Source organism: Oenanthe melanoleuca, unplaced genomic scaffold (genome assembly GCF_029582105.1).
Source record: "Oenanthe melanoleuca isolate GR-GAL-2019-014 unplaced genomic scaffold, OMel1.0 S226, whole genome shotgun sequence".
Lineage (NCBI taxonomy): Eukaryota > Metazoa > Chordata > Aves > Passeriformes > Muscicapidae > Oenanthe > Oenanthe melanoleuca.
Window position 1 is genome coordinate 1 of NW_026612875.1, and position 25,095 is coordinate 25,095.

Genomic DNA, 25,095 nt, shown 5'->3' on the forward strand with positions numbered 1-25,095 from the left:
TCACCCTGAACCCCTTCTTTTTCAGGGCATCAACCTCCCAACAAGCTTTCACTCATAGGAGACTTTGGACTCTGTTTTCAGCAGGATGGTGCTGCCCCAAACCCTTTAAAGTCTGCTGTTTCCAGGAGACAGGACCCAGGTGGCCCAGCTGCCACTTACCTACGATCTGGAGCTGGTGGGGTCCTAGCCTGCATGCCACTTGCCTTCTGCTCTTCTGGTTTAGGCTGGTCTATCCTCAAACCATCCTCAACTATATGAGTGCTGGAGCTGTGCAGCCAGCTGCAGGACTGGTTTGAGTGACCTGTCCCTTGGCCTTCTTCTATGTGTCCAGGAAGCACCACTTTCCTGTCCACGCCCTCTTTAACTGTGGGCCTTGGCCATGGCAAAGTGACACCTGGGTTCAGGCTGGTTTTATTTGTAGTCCCCTGGGGGTTGCCCAAAGTGGGAGGCTTGCTCGTAAATCTCACTGGGGGGGGGTTGCCTGTGGTGCTTAAGGCTTCCCCCTGGAGCTGTGCCAGGTTGCCTCACCGAAGTAGAAGCAGAAAGGCATCTAGAGAGCTGCAATGGTCCATTTCCAATACTTGTATTTTGTAATGGCAGGGTTTTCCTGAATTTATCCAAGGCCAGCTCTTCCTGAGGTTGCTGGTTCCCAATTCTGCCTTTTGAACCCAGAACAGGCCTTGATGTTACAGACGAATTTTGCCTGTGGGCCGAGACTCCTGCCTTCCGAGACTGTCTGCAGCAGATTGAACAGTTCTCAACTGCTGCAGTGATGTGGAAGCTCGTGGGTCGAGGTTGACAGACCAGCCTGTCCTGCAGCCCCTTACTCAGAGAATGCTCCAGGAGGAGGGTGGTCACTTCCCACCTGAGCTGCTGCAGCAGTGACAGTCTCCTGTGCAGGCTTCTGGCTCCCTTCTGGGTTTAGCTGACCAGGGGCTGAAGGTGACAGCTTGCCACTGGTCTGCATGGAAGCAGGAAGAGTCATGATGTTGGCTGTCTGTAGCCTTCCTGCTCCCTGGGATGTATTTGAAGGCTTGTTCTGAATAGGGTATCCAGGGTGCTGTGTGGATTTAGCTCCTTGCCTGCCATGCTCTTGAGGACCTTTTACTGCACTCTCCATATCACCTTTCTTGCTCCTGTGAACATGGAAAGACAAAACAGCCCTCAGCTCCAAGGACAGCACAGCTTGGTCAGGGTGTCCTGGGGTGATGTTATAGTGCTCTGTAGGTCCAAATCATGGCGTGCTCCACTCACCTCAGCCCCAGCAATGACTGCTTCTCTGTACAGCTGCAACACATCAAAGGGGCCGTTAGACTGTACAGTAGGAGATTGCTGTAATCAGTCAGAACAGCTAAGCTATAAGGAGGAATAATCGGGACCTTTTTCACATTATTAAGTGTGTGTCTTGGCTCATTTCTACTCCTAATGAGAAGTCTAGTGCAGCAATGGACTGCATGAGCAGCTGCATGGGGCTTGGCTGCTGGCTGGGGTTAAACCACAACAGTCTCTACCTCAACTGGGTACCTCTCTATTCTCCTGGTTGGCACAGCTCACTGCATGCCTTTGGCCTACCATAACTTTATGAGGGCTTTAATTTTCCTATGTTTCCCCTCTGTCAACTGAACACTTATTCCCAACCCCTCTTAGCTACCGGAGGGACATGGCCCTCATCCCCTGGCACACTCCAGGAGAGAAGCTCGTTCAAGCAGCTCCTTTCCCATTCCCACCTCCTCAACGAGCTTCAGGCACTCAGGTAATGTGGTTTTCCTTGCTGCTTGGCAGTGCTGCTGTGGATTCTCTTGATTCTCTTTTGCTTTGATCTTTCTAGAGGGTGGCATCACATTCTGCTTCCAAAGCTGAGACATGGGTGGCCGCTTGTATTTCTGCCTTTGGATATCAACCACTCCTCCAGCTGTTTCCTGTCCAAAGACCAAGAGATCAGTTACCACCCCAGCAGACAGCAGCTTGGCAAGAGCTGGCTGTTTTTCATGCAATCTCCCTTTAGCCAACTTCAGCTGCTTAAAAAGAATCAGTACATCTATCTCAGAAAAACCCTTGAGTTCTGCACTGGGAAAAGAAAATGCTCTCATGCATAAGCCTTGGGGCCAAAGCAGGAGAGTGGCCACACACTCTCCTTCCACTTACTGAATCGGTGGCAGAGGAACCCAGGGTGCCATCCAACATCACCCTGAACCCCTTCTTTTTCAGGGCATCAACCTCCCAACAAGCTTTCACTCATAGGAGACTTTGGACTCTGTTTTCAGCAGGATGGTGCTGCCCCAAACCCTTTAAAGTCTGCTGTTTCCAGGAGACAGGACCCAGGTGGCCCAGCTGCCACTTACCTACGATCTGGAGCTGGTGGGGTCCTAGCCTGCATGCCACTTGCCTTCTGCTCTTCTGGTTTAGGCTGGTCTATCCTCAAACCATCCTCAACTATGAGTGCTGGAGCTGTGCACAGCTGCAGGACTGGTTTGAGTGACCTGTCCCTTGGCCTTCTTCTATGTGTCCAGGAAGCACCACTTTCCTGTCCACGCCCTCTTTAACTGTGGGCCTTGGCCATGGCAAAGTGACACCTGGGTTCAGGCTGGTTTTATTTGTAGTCCCCTGGGGGTTGCCCAAAGTGGGAGGCTTGCTGTAAATCTCACTGGGGGGGGTTGCCTGTGGTGCTTAAGGCTTCCCCCTGGAGCTGTGCCAGGTTGCCTCACCGAAGTAGAAGCAGAAAGGCATCTAGAGAGCTGCAATGGTCCATTTCCAATACTTGTATTTTGTAATGGCAGGGTTTTCCTGAATTTATCCAAGGCCAGCTCTTCCTGAGGTTGCTGGTTCCCAATTCTGCCTTTTGAACCCAGAACAGGCCTTGATGTTACAGACGAATTTTGCCTGTGGGCCGAGACTCCTGCCTTCCCGAGACTGTCTGCAGCAGATTGAACAGTTCTCAACTGCTGCAGTGATGTGGAAGCTCGTGGGTCGAGGTTGTGACAGACCAGCCTGTCCTGCAGCCCCTTACTCAGAGAATGCTCCAGAGGAGGGTGGTCACTTCCACCTGAGCTGCTGCAGCAGTGACAGTCTCCTGTGCAGGCTTCTGGCTCCCTTCTGGGTTTAGCTGACCAGGGGCTGAAGGTGACAGCTTGCCACTGGTCTGCATGGAAGCAGGAAGAGTCATGATGTTGGCTGTCTGTAGCCTTCCTGCTCCCGGGATGTATTTGAAGGCTTGTTCTGAATAGGGTATCCAGGGTGCTGTGTGGATTTAGCTCCTTGCCTGCCATGCTCTTGAGGACCTTTACTGCACTCTCCATATCACCTTTCTTGCTCCTGTGAACATGGAAAGACAAACAGCCCTCAGCTCCAAGGACAGCACAGCTTGGTCAGGGTGTCCTGGGGTGATGTTATAGTGCTCTGTAGGTCCAAATCATGGCGTGCTCCACTCACCTCAGCCCCAGCAATGACTGCTTCTCTGTACAGCTGCAACACATCAAAGGGGCCGTTAGACTGTACAGTAGGAGATTGCTGTAATCAGTCAGAACAGCTAAGCTATAAGGAGGAATAATCTGGGACCTTTTTCACATTATTAAGGTGTGTCTTGGCTCATTTCTATCCTAATGAGAAGTCTAGTGCAGCAATGGACTGCATGAGCAGCTGCATGGGGCTTGGCTGCTGGCTGGGGTTAAACCACAACAGTCTCTACCTCAACTGGGTACCTCTCTATTCTCCTGGTTGGCACAGCTCACTGCATGCCTTTGGCCTACCCAAACTTTATGAGGGCTTTAATTTTCCTATGTTTCCCCTCTGTCAACTGAACACTTATTCCCAACCCCTCTTAGCTACCGGAGGGACATGGCCCTCATCCCCTGGCACACTCCAGGAGAGAAGCTCGTTCAAGCAGCTCCTTTCCCATTCCCACCTCCTCAACGAGCTTCAGGCACTCAGGTAATGTGGTTTTCCTTGCTGCTTGGCAGTGCTGCTGTGGATTCTCTTGATTCTCTTTGCTTTGATCTTTCTAGAGGGTGGCATCACATTCTGCTTCCAAAGCTGAGACATGGGTGGCCGCTTTATTTCCTGCCTTTGGATATCAACCACTCCTCCAGCTGTTTCCTGTCCAAAGACCAAGAGATCAGTTACCACCCCAGCAGACAGCAGCTTGGCAAGAGCTGGCTGTTTTTCCATGCAATCTCCCTTTAGCCAACTTCAGCTGCTTAAAAAGAATCAGTACATCTATCTCAGAAAAACCCTTGAGTTCTGCACTGGGAAAAGAAAATGCTCTCATGCATAAGCCTTGGGGCCAAAGCAGGAGAGTGGCCACACACTCTCCTTCCACTTACTGAATCGGTGGCAGAGGAACCCAGGGTGCCATCCAACATCACCCTGAACCCCTTCTTTTTCAGGGCATCAACCTCCCAACAAGCTTTCACTCATAGGAGACTTTGGACTCTGTTTTCAGCAGGATGGTGCTGCCTCAAACCCTTTAAAGTCTGCTGTTTCCAGGAGACAGGACCCAGGTGGCCCAGCTGCCACTTACCTACGATCTGGAGCTGGTGGGGTCCTAGCCTGCATGCCACTTGCCTTCTGCTCTTCTGGTTTAGGCTGGTCTATCCTCAAACCATCCTCATCTATATGAGTGCTGGAGCTGTGCAGCCAGCTGCAGGACTGGTTTGAGTGACCTGTCCCTTGGCCTTCTTCTATGTGTCCAGGAAGCACCACTTTCCTGTCCACGCCCTCTTTAACTGTGGGCCTTGGCCATGGCAAAGTGACACCTGGGTTCAGGCTGGTTTTATTTGTAGTCCCCTGGGGGTTGCCCAAAGTGGGAGGCTTGCTCGTAAATCTCACTGGGGGGGGTTGCCTGTGGTGCTTAAGGCTTCCCCCTGGAGCTGTGCCAGGTTGCCTCACCGAAGTAGAAGCAGAAAGGCATCTAGAGAGCTGCAATGGTCCATTTCCAATACTTGTATTTTGTAATGGCAGGGTTTTCCTGAATTTATCCAAGGCCAGCTCTTCCTGAGGTTGCTGGTTCCCAATTCTGCCTTTTGAACCCAGAACAGGCCTTGATGTTACAGACGAATTTTGCCTGTGGGCCGAGACTCCTGCCTTCCCGAGACTGTCTGCAGCAGATTGAACAGTTCTCAACTGCTGCAGTGATGTGGAAGCTCGTGGGTCGAGGTTGTGACAGACCAGCCTGTCCTGCAGCCCCTTACTCAGAGAATGCTCCAGGAGGAGGGTGGTCACTTTCCACCTGAGCTGCTGCAGCAGTGACAGTCTCCTGTGCAGGCTTCTGGCTCCCTTCTGGGTTTAGCTGACCAGGGGCTGAAGGTGACAGCTTGCCACTGGTCTGCATGGAAGCAGGAAGAGTCATGATGTTGGCTGTCTGTAGCCTTCCTGCTCCCTGGGATGTATTTGAAGGCTTGTTCTGAATAGGGTATCCAGGGTGCTGTGTGGATTTAGCTCCTTGCCTGCCATGCTCTTGAGGACCTTTTACTGCACTCTCCATATCACCTTTCTTGCTCCTGTGAACATGGAAAGACAAAACAGCCCTCAGCTCCAAGGACAGCACAGCTTGGTCAGGGTGTCCTGGGGTGATGTTATAGTGCTCTGTAGGTCCAAATCATGGCGTGCTCCACTCACCTCAGCCCCAGCAATGACTGCTTCTCTGTACAGCTGCAACACATCAAAGGGGCCGTTAGACTGTACAGTAGGAGATTGCTGTAATCAGTCAGAACAGCTAAGCTATAAGGAGGAATAATCTGGGACCTTTTTCACATTATTAAGTGTGTGTCTTGGCTCATTTCTACTCCTAATGAGAAGTCTAGTGCAGCAATGGACTGCATGAGCAGCTGCATGGGGCTTGGCTGCTGGCTGGGGTTAAACCACAACAGTCTCTACCTCAACTGGGTACCTCTCTATTCTCCTGGTTGGCACAGCTCACTGCATGCCTTTGGCCTACCCATAACTTTATGAGGGCTTTAATTTTCCTATGTTTCCCCTCTGTCAACTGAACACTTATTCCCAACCCCTCTTAGCTACCGGAGGGACATGGCCCTCATCCCCTGGCACACTCCAGGAGAGAAGCTCGTTCAAGCAGCTCCTTTCCCATTCCCACCTCCTCAACAAGCTTCAGGCACTCAGGTAATGTGGTTTTCCTTGCTGCTTGGCAGTGCTGCTGTGGATTCTCTTGATTCTCTTTTGCTTTGATCTTTCTAGAGGGTGGCATCACATTCTGCTTCCAAAGCTGAGACATGGGTGGCCGCTTGTATTTCCTGTCCTTTGGATATCAACCACTCCTCCAGCTGTTTCCTGTCCAAAGACCAAGAGATCAGTTACCACCCCAGCAGACAGCAGCTTGGCAAGAGCTGGCTGTTTTTCCATGCAATCTCCCTTTAGCCAACTTCAGCTGCTTAAAAAGAATCAGTACATCTATCTCAGAAAAACCCTTGAGTTCTGCACTGGGAAAAGAAAATGCTCTCATGCATAAGCCTTGGGGCCAAAGCAGGAGAGTGGCCACACACTCTCCTTCCACTTACTGAATCGGTGGCAGAGGAACCCAGGGTGCCATCCAACATCACCCTGAACCCCTTCTTTTTCAGGGCATCAACCTCCCAACAAGCTTTCACTCATAGGAGACTTTGGACTCTGTTTTCAGCAGGATGGTGCTGCCCCAAACCCTTTAAAGTCTGCTGTTTCCAGGAGACAGGACCCAGGTGGCCCAGCTGCCACTTACCTACGATCTGGAGCTGGTGGGGTCCTAGCCTGCATGCCACTTGCCTTCTGCTCTTCTGGTTTAGGCTGGTCTATCCTCAAACCATCCTCAACTATATGAGTGCTGGAGCTGTGCAGCCAGCTGCAGGACTGGTTTGAGTGACCTGTCCCTTGGCCTTCTTCTATGTGTCCAGGAAGCACCACTTTCCTGTCCACGCCCTCTTTAACTGTGGGCCTTGGCCATGGCAAAGTGACACCTGGGTTCAGGCTGGTTTTATTTGTAGTCCCCTGGGGGTTGCCCAAAGTGGGAGGCTTGCTCGTAAATCTCACTGGGGGGGGTTGCCTGTGGTGCTTAAGGCTTCCCCCCTGGAGCTGTGCCAGGTTGCCTCACCGAAGTAGAAGCAGAAAGGCATCTAGAGAGCTGCAATGGTCCATTTCCAATACTTGTATTTTGTAATGGCAGGGTTTTCCTGAATTTATCCAAGGCCAGCTCTTCCTGAGGTTGCTGGTTCCCAATTCTGCCTTTTGAACCCAGAACGGGCCTTGATGTTACAGACGAATTTTGCCTGTGGGCCGAGACTCCTGCCTTCCCGAGACTGTCTGCAGCAGATTGAACAGTTCTCAACTGCTGCAGTGATGTGGAAGCTCGTGGGTCGAGGTTGTAACAGACCAGCCTGTCCTGCAGCCCCTTACTCAGAGAATGCTCCAGGAGGAGGGTGGTCACTTCCCACCTGAGCTGCTGCAGCAGTGACAGTCTCCTGTGCAGGCTTCTGGCTCCCTTCTGGGTTTAGCTGACCAGGGGCTGAAGGTGACAGCTTGCCACTGGTCTGCATGGAAGCAGGAAGAGTCATGATGTTGGCTGTCTGTAGCCTCCCTGCTCCCTGGGATGTATTTGAAGGCTTGTTCTGAATAGGGTATCCAGGGTGCTGTGTGGATTTAGCTCCTTGCCTGCCATGCTCTTGAGGACCTTTTACTGCACTCTCCATATCACCTTTCTTGCTCCTGTGAACATGGAAAGACAAAACAGCCCTCAGCTCCAAGGACAGCACAGCTTGGTCAGGGTGTCCTGGGGTGATGTTATAGTGCTCTGTAGGTCCAAATCATGGCGTGCTCCACTCACCTCAGCCCCAGCAATGACTGCTTCTCTGTACAGCTGCAACACATCAAAGGGGCCGTTAGACTGTACAGTAGGAGATTGCTGTAATCAGTCAGAACAGCTAAGCTATAAGGAGGAATAATCTGGGACCTTTTTCACATTATTAAGTGTGTGTCTTGGCTCATTTCTACTCCTAATGAGAAGTCTAGTGCAGCAATGGACTGCATGAGCAGCTGCATGGGGCTTGGCTGCTGGCTGGGGTTAAACCACAACAGTCTCTACCTCAACTGGGTACCTCTCTATTCTCCTGGTTGGCACAGCTCACTGCATGCCTTTGGCCTACCCATAACTTTATGAGGGCTTTAATTTTCCTATGTTTCCCCTCTGTCAACTGAACACTTATTCCCAACCCCTCTTAGCTACCGGAGGGACATGGCCCTCATCCCCTGGCACACTCCAGGAGAGAAGCTCGTTCAAGCAGCTCCTTTCCCATTCCCACCTCCTCAACGAGCTTCAGGCACTCAGGTAATGTGGTTTTCCTTGCTGCTTGGCAGTGCTGCTGTGGATTCTCTTGATTCTCTTTTGCTTTGATCTTTCTAGAGGGTGGCATCACATTCTGCTTCCAAAGCTGAGACATGGGTGGCCGCTTGTATTTCCTGCCTTTGGATATCAACCACTCCTCCAGCTGTTTCCTGTCCAAAGACCAAGAGATCAGTTACCACCCCAGCAGACAGCAGCTTGGCAAGAGCTGGCTGTTTTTCCATGCAATCTCCCTTTAGCCAACTTCAGCTGCTTAAAAAGAATCAGTACATCTATCTCAGAAAAACCCTTGAGTTCTGCACTGGGAAAAGAAAATGCTCTCATGCATAAGCCTTGGGGCCAAAGCAGGAGAGTGGCCACACACTCTCCTTCCACTTACTGAATCGGTGGCAGAGGAACCCAGGGTGCCATCCAACATCACCCTGAACCCCTTCTTTTTCAGGGCATCAACCTCCCAACAAGCTTTCACTCATAGGAGACTTTGGACTCTGTTTTCAGCAGGATGGTGCTGCCTCAAACCCTTTAAAGTCTGCTGTTTCCAGGAGACAGGACCCAGGTGGCCCAGCTGCCACTTACCTACGATCTGGAGCTGGTGGGGTCCTAGCCTGCATGCCACTTGCCTTCTGCTCTTCTGGTTTAGGCTGGTCTATCCTCAAACCATCCTCATCTATATGAGTGCTGGAGCTGTGCAGCCAGCTGCAGGACTGGTTTGAGTGACCTGTCCCTTGGCCTTCTTCTATGTGTCCAGGAAGCACCACTTTCCTGTCCACGCCCTCTTTAACTGTGGGCCTTGGCCATGGCAAAGTGACACCTGGGTTCAGGCTGGTTTTATTTGTAGTCCCCTGGGGGTTGCCCAAAGTGGGAGGCTTGCTCGTAAATCTCACTGGGGGGGGGTTGCCTGTGGTGCTTAAGGCTTCCCCCTGGAGCTGTGCCAGGTTGCCTCACCGAAGTAGAAGCAGAAAGGCATCTAGAGAGCTGCAATGGTCCATTTCCAATACTTGTATTTTGTAATGGCAGGGTTTTCCTGAATTTATCCAAGGCCAGCTCTTCCTGAGGTTGCTGGTTCCCAATTCTGCCTTTTGAACCCAGAACAGGCCTTGATGTTACAGACGAATTTTGCCTGTGGGCCGAGACTCCTGCCTTCCCGAGACTGTCTGCAGCAGATTGAACAGTTCTCAACTGCTGCAGTGATGTGGAAGCTCGTGGGTCGAGGTTGTGACAGACCAGCCTGTCCTGCAGCCCCTTACTCAGAGAATGCTCCAGGAGGAGGGTGGTCACTTTCCACCTGAGCTGCTGCAGCAGTGACAGTCTCCTGTGCAGGCTTCTGGCTCCCTTCTGGGTTTAGCTGACCAGGGGCTGAAGGTGACAGCTTGCCACTGGTCTGCATGGAAGCAGGAAGAGTCATGATGTTGGCTGTCTGTAGCCTTCCTGCTCCCTGGGATGTATTTGAAGGCTTGTTCTGAATAGGGTATCCAGGGTGCTGTGTGGATTTAGCTCCTTGCCTGCCATGCTCTTGAGGACCTTCTACTGCACACTCCATATCACCTTTCTTGCTCCTGTGAACATGGAAAGACAAAACAGCCCTCAGCTCCAAGGACAGCACAGCTTGGTCAGGGTGTCCTGGGGTGATGTTATAGTGCTCTGTAGGTCCAAATCATGGCGTGCTCCACTCACCTCAGCCCCAGCAATGACTGCTTCTCTGTACAGCTGCAACACATCAAAGGGGCCGTTAGACTGTACAGTAGGAGATTGCTGTAATCAGTCAGAACAGCTAAGCTATAAGGAGGAATAATCTGGGACCTTTTTCACATTATTAAGTGTGTGTCTTGGCTCATTTCTACTCCTAATGAGAAGTCTAGTGCAGCAATGGACTGCATGAGCAGCTGCATGGGGCTTGGCTGCTGGCTGGGGTTAAACCACAACAGTCTCTACCTCAACTGGGTACCTCTCTATTCTCCTGGTTGGCACAGCTCACTGCATGCCTTTGGCCTACCCATAACTTTATGAGTGCTTTAATTTTCCTATGTTTCCCCTCTGTCAACTGAACACTTATTCCCAACCCCTCTTAGCTACCGGAGGGACATGGCCCTCATCCCCTGGCACACTCCAGGAGAGAAGCTCGTTCAAGCAGCTCCTTTCCCATTCCCACCTCCTCAACGAGCTTCAGGCACTCAGGTAATGTGGTTTTCCTTGCTGCTTGGCAGTGCTGCTGTGGATTCTCTTGATTCTCTTTTGCTTTGATCTTTCTAGAGGGTGGCATCACATTCTGCTTCCAAAGCTGAGACATGGGTGGCCGCTTGTATTTCCTGCCTTTGGATATCAACCACTCCTCCAGCTGTTTCCTGTCCAAAGACCAAGAGATCAGTTACCACCCCAGCAGACAGCAGCTTGGCAAGAGCTGGCTGTTTTTCCATGCAATCTCCCTTTAGCCAACTTCAGCTGCTTAAAAAGAATCAGTACATCTATCTCAGAAAAACCCTTGAGTTCTGCACTGGGAAAAGAAAATGCTCTCATGCATAAGCCTTGGGGCCAAAGCAGGAGAGTGGCCACACACTCTCCTTCCACTTACTGAATCGGTGGCAGAGGAACCCAGGGTGCCATCCAACATCACCCTGAACCCCTTCTTTTTCAGGGCATCAACCTCCCAACAAGCTTTCACTCATAGGAGACTTTGGACTCTGTTTTCAGCAGGATGGTGCTGCCTCAAACCCTTTAAAGTCTGCTGTTTCCAGGAGACAGGACCCAGGTGGCCCAGCTGCCACTTACCTACGATCTGGAGCTGGTGGGGTCCTAGCCTGCATGCCACTTGCCTTCTGCTCTTCTGGTTTAGGCTGGTCTATCCTCAAACCATCCTCATCTATATGAGTGCTGGAGCTGTGCAGCCAGCTGCAGGACTGGTTTGAGTGACCTGTCCCTTGGCCTTCTTCTATGTGTCCAGGAAGCACCACTTTCCTGTCCACGCCCTCTTTAACTGTGGGCCTTGGCCATGGCAAAGTGACACCTGGGTTCAGGCTGGTTTTATTTGTAGTCCCCTGGGGGTTGCCCAAAGTGGGAGGCTTGCTCGTAAATCTCACTGGGGGGGGGTTGCCTGTGGTGCTTAAGGCTTCCCCCTGGAGCTGTGCCAGGTTGCCTCACCGAAGTAGAAGCAGAAAGGCATCTAGAGAGCTGCAATGGTCCATTTCCAATACTTGTATTTTGTAATGGCAGGGTTTTCCTGAATTTATCCAAGGCCAGCTCTTCCTGAGGTTGCTGGTTCCCAATTCTGCCTTTTGAACCCAGAACAGGCTTGATGTTACAGACGAATTTTGCCTGTGGGCCGAGACTCCTGCCTTCCCGAGACTGTCTGCAGCAGATTGAACAGTTCTCAACTGCTGCAGTGATGTGGAAGCTCGTGGGTCGAGGTTGTGACAGACCAGCCTGTCCTGCAGCCCCTTACTCAGAGAATGCTCCAGGAGGAGGGTGGTCACTTCCCACCTGAGCTGCTGCAGCAGTGACAGTCTCCTGTGCAGGCTTCTGGCTCCCTTCTGGGTTTAGCTGACCAGGGGCTGAAGGTGACAGCTTGCCACTGGTCTGCATGGAAGCAGGAAGAGTTTGGCTGTCTGTAGCCTTCCTGCTCCCTGGGATGTATTTGAAGGCTTGTTCTGAATAGGGTATCCAGGGTGCTGTGTGGATTTAGCTCCTTGCCTGCCATGCTCTTGAGGACCTTTTACTGCACTCTCCATATCACCTTTCTTGCTCCTGTGAACATGGAAAGACAAAACAGCCCTCAGCTCCAAGGACAGCACAGCTTGGTCAGGGTGTCCTGGGGTGATGTTATAGTGCTCTGTAGGTCCAAATCATGGCGTGCTCCACTCACCTCAGCCCCAGCAATGACTGCTTCTCTGTACAGCTGCAACACATCAAAGGGGCCGTTAGACTGTACAGTAGGAGATTGCTGTAATCAGTCAGAACAGCTAAGCTATAAGGAGGAATAATCTGGGACCTTTTTCACATTATTAAGTGTGTGTCTTGGCTCATTTCTACTCCTAATGAGAAGTCTAGTGCAGCAATGGACTGCATGAGCAGCTGCATGGGGCTTGGCTGCTGGCTGGGGTTAAACCACAACAGTCTCTACCTCAACTGGGTACCTCTCTATTCTCCTGGTTGGCACAGCTCACTGCATGCCTTTGGCCTACCCATAACTTTATGAGGGCTTTAATTTTCCTATGTTTCCCCTCTGTCAACTGAACACTTATTCCCAACCCCTCTTAGCTACCGGAGGGACATGGCCCTCATCCCCTGGCACACTCCAGGAGAGAAGCTCGTTCAAGCAGCTCCTTTCCCATTCCCACCTCCTCAACAAGCTTCAGGCACTCAGGTAATGTGGTTTTCCTTGCTGCTTGGCAGTGCTGCTGTGGATTCTCTTGATTCTCTTTTGCTTTGATCTTTCTAGAGGGTGGCATCACATTCTGCTTCCAAAGCTGAGACATGGGTGGCCGCTTGTATTTCCTGCCTTTGGATATCAACCACTCCTCCAGCTGTTTCCTGTCCAAAGACCAAGAGATCAGTTACCACCCCAGCAGACAGCAGCTTGGCAAGAGCTGGCTGTTTTTCCATGCAATCTCCCTTTAGCCAACTTCAGCTGCTTAAAAAGAATCAGTACATCTATCTCAGAAAAACCCTTGAGTTCTGCACTGGGAAAAGAAAATGCTCTCATGCATAAGCCTTGGGGCCAAAGCAGGAGAGTGGCCACACACTCTCCTTCCACTTACTGAATCGGTGGCAGAGGAACCCAGGGTGCCATCCAACATCACCCTGAACCCCTTCTTTTTCAGGGCATCAACCTCCCAACAAGCTTTCACTCATAGGAGACTTTGGACTCTGTTTTCAGCAGGATGGTGCTGCCCCAAACCCTTTAAAGTCTGCTGTTTCCAGGAGACAGGACCCAGGTGGCCCAGCTGCCACTTACCTACGATCTGGAGCTGGTGGGGTCCTAGCCTGCATGCCACTTGCCTTCTGCTCTTCTGGTTTAGGCTGGTCTATCCTCAAACCATCCTCAACTATATGAGTGCTGGAGCTGTGCAGCCAGCTGCAGGACTGGTTTGAGTGACCTGTCCCTTGGCCTTCTTCTATGTGTCCAGGAAGCACCACTTTCCTGTCCACGCCCTCTTTAACTGTGGGCCTTGGCCATGGCAAAGTGACACCTGGGTTCAGGCTGGTTTTATTTGTAGTCCCCTGGGGGTTGCCCAAAGTGGGAGGCTTGCTCGTAAATCTCACTGGGGGGGGTTGCCTGTGGTGCTTAAGGCTTCCCCCTGGAGCTGTGCCAGGTTGCCTCACCGAAGTAGAAGCAGAAAGGCATCTAGAGAGCTGCAATGGTCCATTTCCAATACTTGTATTTTGTAATGGCAGGGTTTTCCTGAATTTATCCAAGGCCAGCTCTTCCTGAGGTTGCTGGTTCCCAATTCTGCCTTTTGAACCCAGAACAGGCCTTGATGTTACAGACGAATTTTGCCTGTGGGCCGAGACTCCTGCCTTCCCGAGACTGTCTGCAGCAGATTGAACAGTTCTCAACTGCTGCAGTGATGTGGAAGCTCGTGGGTCGAGGTTGTGACAGACCAGCCTGTCCTGCAGCCCCTTACTCAGAGAATGCTCCAGGAGGAGGGTGGTCACTTTCCACCTGAGCTGCTGCAGCAGTGACAGTCTCCTGTGCAGGCTTCTGGCTCCCTTCTGGGTTTAGCTGACCAGGGGCTGAAGGTGACAGCTTGCCACTGGTCTGCATGGAAGCAGGAAGAGTCATGATGTTGGCTGTCTGTAGCCTTCCTGCTCCCTGGGATGTATTTGAAGGCTTGTTCTGAATAGGGTATCCAGGGTGCTGTGTGGATTTAGCTCCTTGCCTGCCATGCTCTTGAGGACCTTCTACTGCACACTCCATATCACCTTTCTTGCTCCTGTGAACATGGAAAGACAAAACAGCCCTCAGCTCCAAGGACAGCACAGCTTGGTCAGGGTGTCCTGGGGTGATGTTATAGTGCTCTGTAGGTCCAAATCATGGCATGCTCCACTCACCTCAGCCCCAGCAATGACTGCTTCTCTGTACAGCTGCAACACATCAAAGGGGCCGTTAGACTGTACAGTAGGAGATTGCTGTAATCAGTCAGAACAGCTAAGCTATAAGGAGGAATAATCTGGGACCTTTTTCACATTATTAAGTGTGTGTCTTGGCTCATTTCTACTCCTAATGAGAAGTCTAGTGCAGCAATGGACTGCATGAGCAGCTGCATGGGGCTTGGCTGCTGGCTGGGGTTAAACCACAACAGTCTCTACCTCAACTGGGTACCTCTCTATTCTCCTGGTTGGCACAGCTCACTGCATGCCTTTGGCCTACCCATAACTTTATGAGGGCTTTAATTTTCCTATGTTTCCCCTCTGTCAACTGAACACTTATTCCCAACCCCTCTTAGCTACCGGAGGGACATGGCCCTCATCCCCTGGCACACTCCAGGAGAGAAGCTCGTTCAAGCAGCTCCTTTCCCATTCCCACCTCCTCAACAAGCTTCAGGCACTCAGGTAATGTGGTTTTCCTTGCTGCTTGGCAGTGCTGCTGTGGATTCTCTTGATTCTCTTTTGCTTTGATCTTTCTAGAGGGTGGCATCACATTCTGCTTCCAAAGCTGAGACATGGGTGGCCGCTTGTATTTCCTGCCTTTGGATATCAACCACTCCTCCAGCTGTTTCCTGTCCAAAGACCAAGAGATCAGTTACCACCCCAGCAGACAGCAGCTTGGCAAGAGCTGGCTGTTTTTCCATGCAATCTCCCTTTAGCCAACTTCAGCTGCTTAAAAAGAATCAGTACATCTATCTCAGAAAAACCCTTGAGTTCTGCACTGGGAAAAGAAAATGCTCTCATGCATAAGCCTTGGGGCCAAAGCAGGAGAGTGGCCACACACTCTCCTTCCACTTACTGAATCGGTGGCAGAGGAACCCAGGGTGCCATCCAACATCACCCTGAACCCCTTCTTTTTCAGGGCATCAACCTCCCAACAAGCTTTCACTCATAGGAGACTTTGGACTCTGTTTTCAGCAGGATGGTGCTGCCCCAAACCCTTTAAAGTCTGCTGTTTCCAGGAGACAGGACCCAGGTGGCCCAGCTGCCACTTACCTACGATCTGGAGCTGGTGGGGTCCTAGCCTGCATGCCACTTGCCTTCTGCTCTTCTGGTTTAGGCTGGTCTATCCTCAAACCATCCTCAACTATATGAGTGCTGGAGCTGTGCAGCCAGCTGCAGGACTGGTTTGAGTGACCTGTCCCTTGGCCTTCTTCTATGTGTCCAGGAAGCACCACTTTCCTGTCCACGCCCTCTTTAACTGTGGGCCTTGGCCATGGCAAAGTGACACCTGGGTTCAGGCTGGTTTTATTTGTAGTCCCCTGGGGGTTGCCCAAAGTGGGAGGCTTGCTCGTAAATCTCACTGGGGGGGTTGCCTGTGGTGCTTAAGGCTTCCCCCTGGAGCTGTGCCAGGTTGCCTCACCGAAGTAGAAGCAGAAAGGCATCTAGAGAGCTGCAATGGTCCATTTCCAATACTTGTATTTTGTAATGGCAGGGTTTTCCTGAATTTATCCAAGGCCAGCTCTTCCTGAGGTTGCTGGTTCCCAATTCTGCCTTTTGAACCCAGAACAGGCCTTGATGTTACAGACGAATTTTGCCTGTGGGCCGAGACTCCTGCCTTCCCGAGACTGTCTGCAGCAGATTGAACAGTTCTCAACTGCTGCAGTGATGTGGAAGCTCATGGGTCGAGGTTGTGACAGACCAGCCTGTCCTGCAGCCCCTTACTCAGAGAATGCTCCAGGAGGAGGGTGGTCACTTCCCACCTGAGCTGCTGCAGCAGTGACAGTCTCCTGTGCAGGCTTCTGGCTCCCTTCTGGGTTTAGCTGACCAGGGGCTGAAGGTGACAGCTTGCCACTGGTCTGCATGGAAGCAGGAAGAGTCATGATGTTGGCTGTCTGTAGCCTTCCTGCTCCCTGGGATGTATTTGAAGGCTTGTTCTGAATAGGGTATCCAGGGTGCTGTGTGGATTTAGCTCCTTGCCTGCCATGCTCTTGAGGACCTTTTACTGCACTCTCCATATCACCTTTCTTGCTCCTGTGAACATGGAAAGACAAAACAGCCCTCAGCTCCAAGGACAGCACAGCTTGGTCAGGGTGTCCTGGGGTGATGTTATAGTGCTCTGTAGGTCCAAATCATGGCGTGCTCCACTCACCTCAGCCCCAGCAATGACTGCTTCTCTGTACAGCTGCAACACATCAAAGGGGCCGTTAGACTGTACAGTAGGAGATTGCTGTAATCAGTCAGAACAGCTAAGCTATAAGGAGGAATAATCTGGGACCTTTTTCACATTATTAAGTGTGTGTCTTGGCTCATTTCTACTCCTAATGAGAAGTCTAGTGCAGCAATGGACTGCATGAGCAGCTGCATGGGGCTTGGCTGCTGGCTGGGGTTAAACCACAACAGTCTCTACCTCAACTGGGTACCTCTCTATTCTCCTGGTTGGCACAGCTCACTGCATGCCTTTGGCCTACCCATAACTTTATGAGGGCTTTAATTTTCCTATGTTTCCCCTCTGTCAACTGAACACTTATTCCCAACCCCTCTTAGCTACCGGAGGGACATGGCCCTCATCCCCTGGCACACTCCAGGAGAGAAGCTCGTTCAAGCAGCTCCTTTCCCATTCCCACCTCCTCAACGAGCTTCAGGCACTCAGGTAATGTGGTTTTCCTTGCTGCTTGGCAGTGCTGCTGTGGATTCTCTTGATTCTCTTTTGCTTTGATCTTTCTAGAGGGTGGCATCACATTCTGCTTCCAAAGCTGAGACATGGGTGGCCGCTTGTATTTCCTGCCTTTGGATATCAACCACTCCTCCAGCTGTTTCCTGTCCAAAGACCAAGAGATCAGTTACCACCCCAGCAGACAGCAGCTTGGCAAGAGCTGGCTGTTTTTCCATGCAATCTCCCTTTAGCCAACTTCAGCTGCTTAAAAAGAATCAGTACATCTATCTCAGAAAAACCCTTGAGTTCTGCACTGGGAAAAGAAAATGCTCTCATGCATAAGCCTTGGGGCCAAAGCAGGAGAGTGGCCACACACTCTCCTTCCACTTACTGAATCGGTGGCAGAGGAACCCAGGGTGCCATCCAACATCACCCTGAACCCCTTCTTTTTCAGGGCATCAACCTCCCAACAAGCTTTCACTCATAGGAGACTTTGGACTCTGTTTTCAGCAGGATGGTGCTGCCTCAAACCCTTTAAAGTCTGCTGTTTCCAGGAGACAGGACCCAGGTGGCCCAGCTGCCACTTACCTACGATCTGGAGCTGGTGGGGTCCTAGCCTGCATGCCACTTGCCTTCTGCTCTTCTGGTTTAGGCTGGTCTATCCTCAAACCATCCTCAACTATATGAGTGCTGGAGCTGTGCAGCCAGCTGCAGGACTGGTTTGAGTGACCTGTCCCTTGGCCTTCTTCTATGTGTCCAGGAAGCACCACTTTCCTGTCCACGCCCTCTTTAACTGTGGGCCTTGGCCATGGCAAAGTGACACCTGGGTTCAGGCTGGTTTTATTTGTAGTCCCCTGGGGGTTGCCCAAAGTGGGAGGCTTGCTCGTAAATCTCACTGGAGGGGGTTGCCTGTGGTGCTTAAGGCTTCCCCCTGGAGCTGTGCCAGGTTGCCTCACCGAAGTAGAAGCAGAAAGGCATCTAGAGAGCTGCAATGGTCCATTTCCAATACTTGTATTTTGTAATGGCAGGGTTTTCCTGAATTTATCCAAGGCCAGCTCTTCCTGAGGTTGCTGGTTCCCAATTCTGCCTTTTGAACCCAGAACAGGCCTTGATGTTACAGACGAATTTTGCCTGTGGGCCGAGACTCCTGCCTTCCCGAGACTGTCTGCAGCAGATTGAACAGTTCTCAACTGCTGCAGTGATGTGGAAGCTCGTGGGTCGAGGTTGTGCCAGACCAGCCTGTCCTGCAGCCCCTTACTCAGAGAATGCTCCAGGAGGAGGGTGGTCACTTCCCACCTGAGCTGCTGCAGCAGTGACAGTCTCCTGTGCAGGCTTCTGGCTCCCTTCTGGGTTTAGCTGACCAGGGGCTGAAGGTGACAGCTTGCCACTGGTCTGCATGGAAGCAGGAAGAGTCATGATGTTTGCTGTCTGCAGCCTTCCTGCCCCCTGAGATGCATTTGAGGGCTTCTGAAGAGGGAATCCAGGGTGCTGTGTGGATTTAGCTCCTTGCCTGCCATGCTCTTGAGGACCTTCTACTGCACACTCCATATCACCTTTCTTGCTCCTGTGAACATGGAAAGACAAAACAGCCTTCAGCTCCAAGGACAGCACAGCTTGGTCAGGGTGTCCTGGGGTGATGTTATAGTGCTCTGTATTTCCAAATCATATGTGCTGCTCATGCATGGAGGGTTTGTTTTTTCTAGCCAGGTGGTGTCCCTCCCCCTGGGCACAAGTGGCTGCTGCCTGCCTGCTGGCAAGCCCCCCTCGTTTTCCCCCCCCCCGCTGCTTCTGCTCGGCTTTTGGCTTGGTTGTTTTGCTTTGCTGCTTTCTCACTTTTTCCCACTTCTCTTTTTTTTTTTTTTTTTTCTTCGCTTTATTTTCCTTATTAGCTAGGAATACCAGTGGACATCAAAAAAATCCCCAGACATCTGTTCGTGACAAGAAATATGTCTTTCTGCCCCCCCCCCCCCCCCCCCCCCCAGTGCTGGAGACATTCTGAGCCTGTACCTGCACACGGATGGGTGAAGTTTTTTCTGCATCACCTGTGGCTGGGTTTTTCCCTTGTGTTGGGGAGTGGTTTTTTTTTTTCCTGTATGTTTGCTAAATAAACAAATTTTTTCCATTTCTCCTCTGCAGAAATCCTTCCTGAACCCCGTGGGGGGAGGGGGAGGAGTTTGGAGAGTTTGTTTCTTAGAGAGCTCCTTTTAGAAATTCTTCCCCTAATTTGTCCTAAACCAGGACACCGAACTAGACTCCTTTGAAAAATAGCTACTTGACTCGTTGCCGTCTATTCAACCATCTTTGCTATGCCCCCCATTTGGACTCAGAAACTCATGACCTTGACCTGGGGATGTGGTTTTCAAAGCAAGTTACAGCTCTGAATTGCAGCCAGGATGAAAAATTATTATTGCTAAAGTACATTCTCCTGTGCTCCTGTAAGCAGCAATCCTTAGTGAGACCTTTTGAGCTCTCTTGGACTGCTGTGTACTGTGACCAGCATGTCCTTCTGAGTCAAACTCTCACGTTTGCCTTGTACAGGCCCCACAGACTGAATTCTGACTTAATCCAACATAAACTGTGAGAATGCTACCAACTTTGTGAGAAAGAAGTCCTGCAATGGCAAGAAACAACGTGTTTCCCTGCAAAAGAATTCTACAGATTAAGACTGTTTCTTGTACCTGTTTCAACAATTACCAACCATCTCAGTAGAAGTATGAAAATGATATTTCACAAAAACTCTTCCCTGCACGTAGACTGCACTTTCTCTGGACTGACCAATTACTACGGAGTAACAGTTTGTTACTGACCTCTAGGGGATAGTTTGTAAAACTCTATACAAAGGGAGGTACAAGTACAAAATAAACCTTCGCTCCCCAAAAGCGTGTCCGACGCACGACGCACCAACATAATACTTCCAATCCTCCCAACTCGCGCCCCCGGGCCCGTTTTGTGGGCACCTCCCGCTGGTTTACACACCCCCACCCACACTGCCCACCCGCAGCCTGCCCACCAAGGCCGCAGCAGCCCCCCAGGCCGCCCTGACACCCTCCCCACAGGTCCATCTTTGCCCGCCTCCAGTGCAGCACTCCCACAGAATCGCGGCCTCCCCACAAGGTACCCGCCCCTGAGGGTCCGCAGGTCGCAGCACCCCCGCGTCGCAGGGTCTCACAGCTCCGCTCTCCTCCGCCCCCAGAGGCCCCCAGGCCGCCCGCGCCCCCCAGCACCGGGACCCCTCAGACTCAGACCCAGCTCCGACGCTCCCGGACGCTCCCGAACGCTCGATCCCAGCCGCGGCACCGCAACTGACGCTCCCACCGGCCCCCGCGCCTTTATTGGCCACCGCCTTCTTCAAACCGACCAATGGAGAGAGCCAAGCGCCGGCTTTGGCTCCGCTATTGGCTGCGGGGGGCAGGGGGCGGTGACAACGCGTCCCCTGCTGTGGTCGCGGCCGCCGCGGTGGGTGCGTGCGGCGACGCGGCTGCCGTGTCGTGACAAGCCGCCTCATGCGACACTGAGCCAGGCCACAACGTGCCACGGCGCGGTGTGCGCTGCCGTGCCGTGCCCTGCCCTGCCGTGCAGCGCCACTTAATGCCATACCACGCCATGCAAGGCTGTGCGGTACCACGCAATGCCACGGCTGCATCGTGCTCTGCTGCATCGTGCTGTGCCACATGATAAGGCACGGTGTGGTGTGAGATTGTATGATACGGTACACTACGTCATACTATGTGATATCATGCCACATCCTGTAATGTCACGCCACCCCACTCATTGTCCTGCTGCACTGTGGCCCACCATGCCATGTCCCGGCCGCAGCTGGGGCGGAGGGGACAGCCCCAGACAGCTGCCGGGGCTGCCGGGGTCCACACGGTATGCCCACCCCAGTCACCTCCCAGCTGTGATGTGGGCATGGAGACAGACTGGTGGAGGGTCCTGCACGGGTCAAGGTGATTCCTGGGCTGTGGGGTGGCCCCCCACTCCCTTGGTTTTCACCCCAAAAGCAGCCAAAGCAGAAGGATTTTCCCATCCATAACCCCATCCCCTATGAGCAATGAGCTGAGCAATGCTGTCCTAGAGAACTTTTTATTTCCACCTCCATACGCATACACGGTAAAAGCAAAAATAAATAAGGGGGCATAATAAATAAGTACCAAAGCAATGGGCAGACACATTAAATAAATAAATAAACAAATAAATAAGGTTGGGATGGCTCGAGTCCATGGGGCCCAGAGCTCCTATTTCACATGAAATAGGTGGGGAGGGGGGGTCATGTCCCAGGGGGTTGTACTTAGTACATACAGCCTGAAAACCGGTGACTGCCGGTTGGGTTGATGCAGCATCCTCAGTGCCCACTCAGCTCATAGGTAGCAATGTTCACTTGGTCTGGGGTGTTCGTGATACCGACAGGCTGGCGGGGCTGCAGGGATGTGCAAATGAACCAGCCGGGGAAGGCGGCCGACTCGAAGCGGGTGGTCCCCTCAGCTGGGCTGTCCAGGCGGTAGAAGATGAAGCGGGTCAGCTCCACACTCTCAATGTCCCTCCTGATGTCAGCTTCCTATAGCCAGGGCGGTGAAATGAGGGTCAAGGTGCAGTGGAGCCCCGAGCCCCCCAGAGGACAGACTGCTGGGACCCCCCTGCTCACCTCCAGCTGCAGCACGGGCTTAGTGTCACTCATCACACAGGACATGTAGAGCTGGTAGCCCTTGATACCCAACGCCACCGGCACCCTTCCAGACCCTGGACCACGCTGCGATGACCGGGGACGGTACAGAGCAATGTCGAGCTTCACTGCAGAGAGAAGGGACAGGTAAATGGGTGGTCATGGCGTTATGGGGTGGCTCCCGGGTGGTCCTGGGTTTGGGGGACAGGGACACTGGGATGGGAGCACATGCTTTCACCTTTCCGTCCAGCAGAGGGCCCCTGCAGGTGCAGGGCCACCAGCTGGGTGGGTGACTCCAGTACGAAGCACTTGTGGTCAATATCCAGGATGTCGAAGGACTGGGAGCGAGTGTAGCGGAAAACGGGTGCCCTGGTATAACTGCCCTTGATGCACTGGAAAGAGACAGGCTCTGTGGGGAGTGAGACAGTCAGGAGGATGCTGCTCCCAGGTCCAGGAGTACCCCCAAGAATATCCTCTGTCTGGGGGGACACCCCTGACATCAACCTCATACCGAAAATATCATCGAAGAAGCTGCCAAGGTCACTATCAGCAAAGTCGTTGTGTGATGGCTGCTTTAGGAGCTTGGTCACAGCAGCCACCAGTACGGCAGCCTGGCGAAAGGTCCTGGAAAGGTGTCCTTTTGTCACCGTCACCTGGATTCCCACCCCAGGCGACGTCACCTCCAAGTCCAGTCGGGGCTTCTGGGGAAGAAAGGGGATGCAGGGTGAGAGCCTGCCTGGCTTCCACACAACATGGACCCCACCACTCCCACCGCCCCAGTGTTACCTTCTGTGGGCAGACACAATTGGGGCCATACAGCGTCTCCTCATTCAGGCTGAAAGGCAAAGGGAGGTGGTGAAGTCAGGGTCAGGAAGGCAGCAACACATCCCCAAAGTCCTCTCCGGCATGTCTGTTCTTACCTGCTGCTCTCCAGTGTGTCCAAATCAGGGACAGATGCCATTGCCGCCACTGACTGCAGAGTTCTGGGCAGAGGCTTCACAGTACCTGCAAACTTCTGAGGCACTTGGCTGCCTGCTCCTGCCTGTCCTGTCTGCAGTGCTGCTTGGCTGCTCTCTGAGCCCGGCGTCAGTGTGGCTGGTTTTCAAGAGCCTCTAGAAGGAAGCGCCGTCAGAGTGGGATTTCCAGGTTTCACAACGCCCGGTTTTGCCCAATTACTCTGTCGAGACTACAGGGCTGGGGGGGTTGGTTGCCCCCACGCAGAGCATGGGGAGGCAGAGCATGGACCAGAGCATAGGGCTCCAGGACCAGAGTATAGGGCAGAGCAGGGTTGTAGGGCAGCCAGAAGTGTGCTCCAGGTATAGTGTGTGGGGCAGAGAGCAGAGGGGATGGTTGGGGTTTGTGTGGGGCCTGTGACCATGTGCCAGCCTGCCATTTGGTTGACCCAGCAGGGAGCTGGACTCACTCAGTGCCAGCTCCAGCCCCAGTTCCAATGCCCGTCTCAGCCCAGCTGTGATGACAAGCACCCTTGTCAGGGCCGGGCATTGTGAGTGTCTCGGAAGTGGCCAGTGGTGCAAGTGCTGCCACTCCACCTTTTCCCCATGGCTTCCTCCTCTACTGCCCAGACCCCTGGTGCCACAGCCAGCTGTGCCTCCTCTGTCACCCCTCTTGTCCTCATTGTCCCAATACCAGTGGGTGCAGGACCCTGTTCTCCACTCAATTTCTTGTGCTCACTCATGTCACAGTGTTTAGGGACACTCCTCATCCTCATGTCCATCCGGTGTGCTGGAGATTTCACCATGCTGGGAGGACCACGGATGTGCGTGGCCAGGCTTGCGTGGACTCGGGCTGTTGGGGTGTTTTCCAGGCATCCGTTTCACTTCCTGAAAGTGCCTTCCAGCCTTGCACAGCTGCTGTGGCCAAGACTGGCACCACCATGACTCACTGTCAGGAAATTGCCAAAAATGCAGAGCTCCCAGAGCACCTCCCATGCCCTGCTGGGCATCTGCTGGCTGTCACACATCGTGGGATATCCCCAAAAGCCTGAGTTGCCTCAGGGCAAGGGGTCCTCCACAACACAGTGGAGGTCCCTAGGCCATGGCAGAGGCCACGGTTGGGGTCCTGGAGCCATGATGAGAGTTACTAAGCCATGATGAGTGTTGTGAGCCATGAATCACGGTGGGTGTCACCAGACCATGGTGAGTTCTGTGGCCATGGTGAGGGTCCCCAGAACACAGAGCACATCCCAGGCCATGGTGAGAACTCTCTGGCCATGGTGAGGGTCCCCAGAACGTAGAGTGCACCCCAGGCCATGGTGAGAGCTCTCTGGCCATGGTGAGGGTCCCCAGAACGTAGAGTGCACCCCAGGCCATGGTGAGAGCTCTCTGGCCATGGTGAGGGTCCCCAGAACACACAGCACATCCCAGGCCATGGTGAGAGCTCTCTGGCCACGGTGAGGGTTCCCAAACCGTACAGCGGACCCCAGGCCATGGTGAGAGCTCTCTGACCATGGTGAGAGCTCTCTGGCCATGGTGAGGGTGCCCAGAACGTAGAGCGGACCCCAAGACACGAACGCGCCCTGCCTTGCCCGGCCCCACCACACTTTCTCGCCGGGCGGCGCAGTCGCATTGGGTCGGAATCGAAAGGCGTGGCAAGAGGGGCGTGGTGACGCGACGTGGTGACGCGGGGGGCGGGGCCGGGCGGACCGGTGGTCGGGGCCGCTGTCAGAGCCGGGGCCACGAGCGGGACATACGGACACGCCGGTGGGTTCCGCGGCGGGGCCGGACAGTGGGGCCAGACCCAGCCGTGCTGGAGGGCCGGGGGCGGGCGCCGACGCCGGAGAGGGGCGGGGGTCGCGCCGCGGGCCGCGCTGGGCCGGGGGCCCGCGGTCGCGCCCCGGTGTCCTTGGCGCCGCCCGGGCGCCTGGGAGGAGGGGAGCGAAGGGGGCGGGACTATGGCGAGATGGGCAGCCGTGCGGCCAATGGGAAGGCTCAGCTCCTCGCTCCGGTCCTATAGGCAGCGAGGGGCGCCGAGCCCGGGCGGCGGCGGCGGGCGGTGATTGGGGGGCGCGGGGCGGGGGCGGGGGCGGGCCTGGCGCGCTCTCGGGGACGGGGCGGGGGTCCCGCTGCTCCTTCCCGCGCAGCCCGGCACGCGGGGCTGCCGCGCGCCTCACGGCCTCCCGGGCGCCCCGCGGGGCCGCTTCGTTCCGTTTCGCGGTCGCGGAATGCCGCCCGAGCAGCAGCGCCTCGCGGAGATCCCTGCTGGGCTCTGCTGGGCCAGGGTCGGCCGTGTAGCGGCAACAGAGGGAGTGCCCCCACCCGCCCTGAGGCCCTCGCCTGCCGCAGGCCCAAGGTGCCCGGTGCTGGATCAGCTGTGGCTGCAGCCGGTGGCTTTGGCCCCGCCGCTTTCTGGACGGTGGAA

General features: G+C 53.6%; 2 protein-coding genes and 3 pseudogenes across 2 annotated transcripts; all 5 read right to left on the reverse strand.

The window, feature by feature from the left end:
* Positions 1-3,007: 3,007 nt before the first annotated feature.
* On the reverse strand, positions 3,008-10,404 carry LOC130266785 (uncharacterized; annotated as a pseudogene).
* A 5-nt stretch (positions 10,405-10,409) lies between these two features.
* On the reverse strand, positions 10,410-14,775 carry LOC130266787 (uncharacterized; annotated as a pseudogene).
* A 5-nt stretch (positions 14,776-14,780) lies between these two features.
* Positions 14,781-16,963, reverse strand: LOC130266788 (uncharacterized; annotated as a pseudogene).
* Positions 16,964-16,968: 5 nt separating this feature from the next.
* LOC130266789 (uncharacterized) lies at positions 16,969-20,374 on the reverse strand. The gene is given in 4 exon segments (XM_056516041.1): positions 16,969-17,221; positions 17,646-18,326; positions 18,328-18,621; positions 20,303-20,374. Coding segments are annotated over 3 exon segments (1,212 nt in total). The 5' UTR covers positions 18,606-18,621; positions 20,303-20,374.
* Positions 20,375-21,125: 751 nt separating this feature from the next.
* On the reverse strand, positions 21,126-22,981 carry LOC130266786 (interleukin-1 beta-like). The gene is made up of 6 exons (XM_056516039.1): positions 22,638-22,981; positions 22,504-22,552; positions 22,229-22,418; positions 21,956-22,126; positions 21,700-21,845; positions 21,126-21,612 (listed from the first exon to the last, which is right to left on the reverse strand). The coding sequence occupies exons 1-6, from the start codon at positions 22,676-22,678 to the stop codon at positions 21,400-21,402; spliced, it is 810 nt and encodes a 269-aa protein (XP_056372014.1). The 5' UTR covers positions 22,679-22,981; the 3' UTR covers positions 21,126-21,399.
* Positions 22,982-25,095: the final 2,114 nt, after the last annotated feature.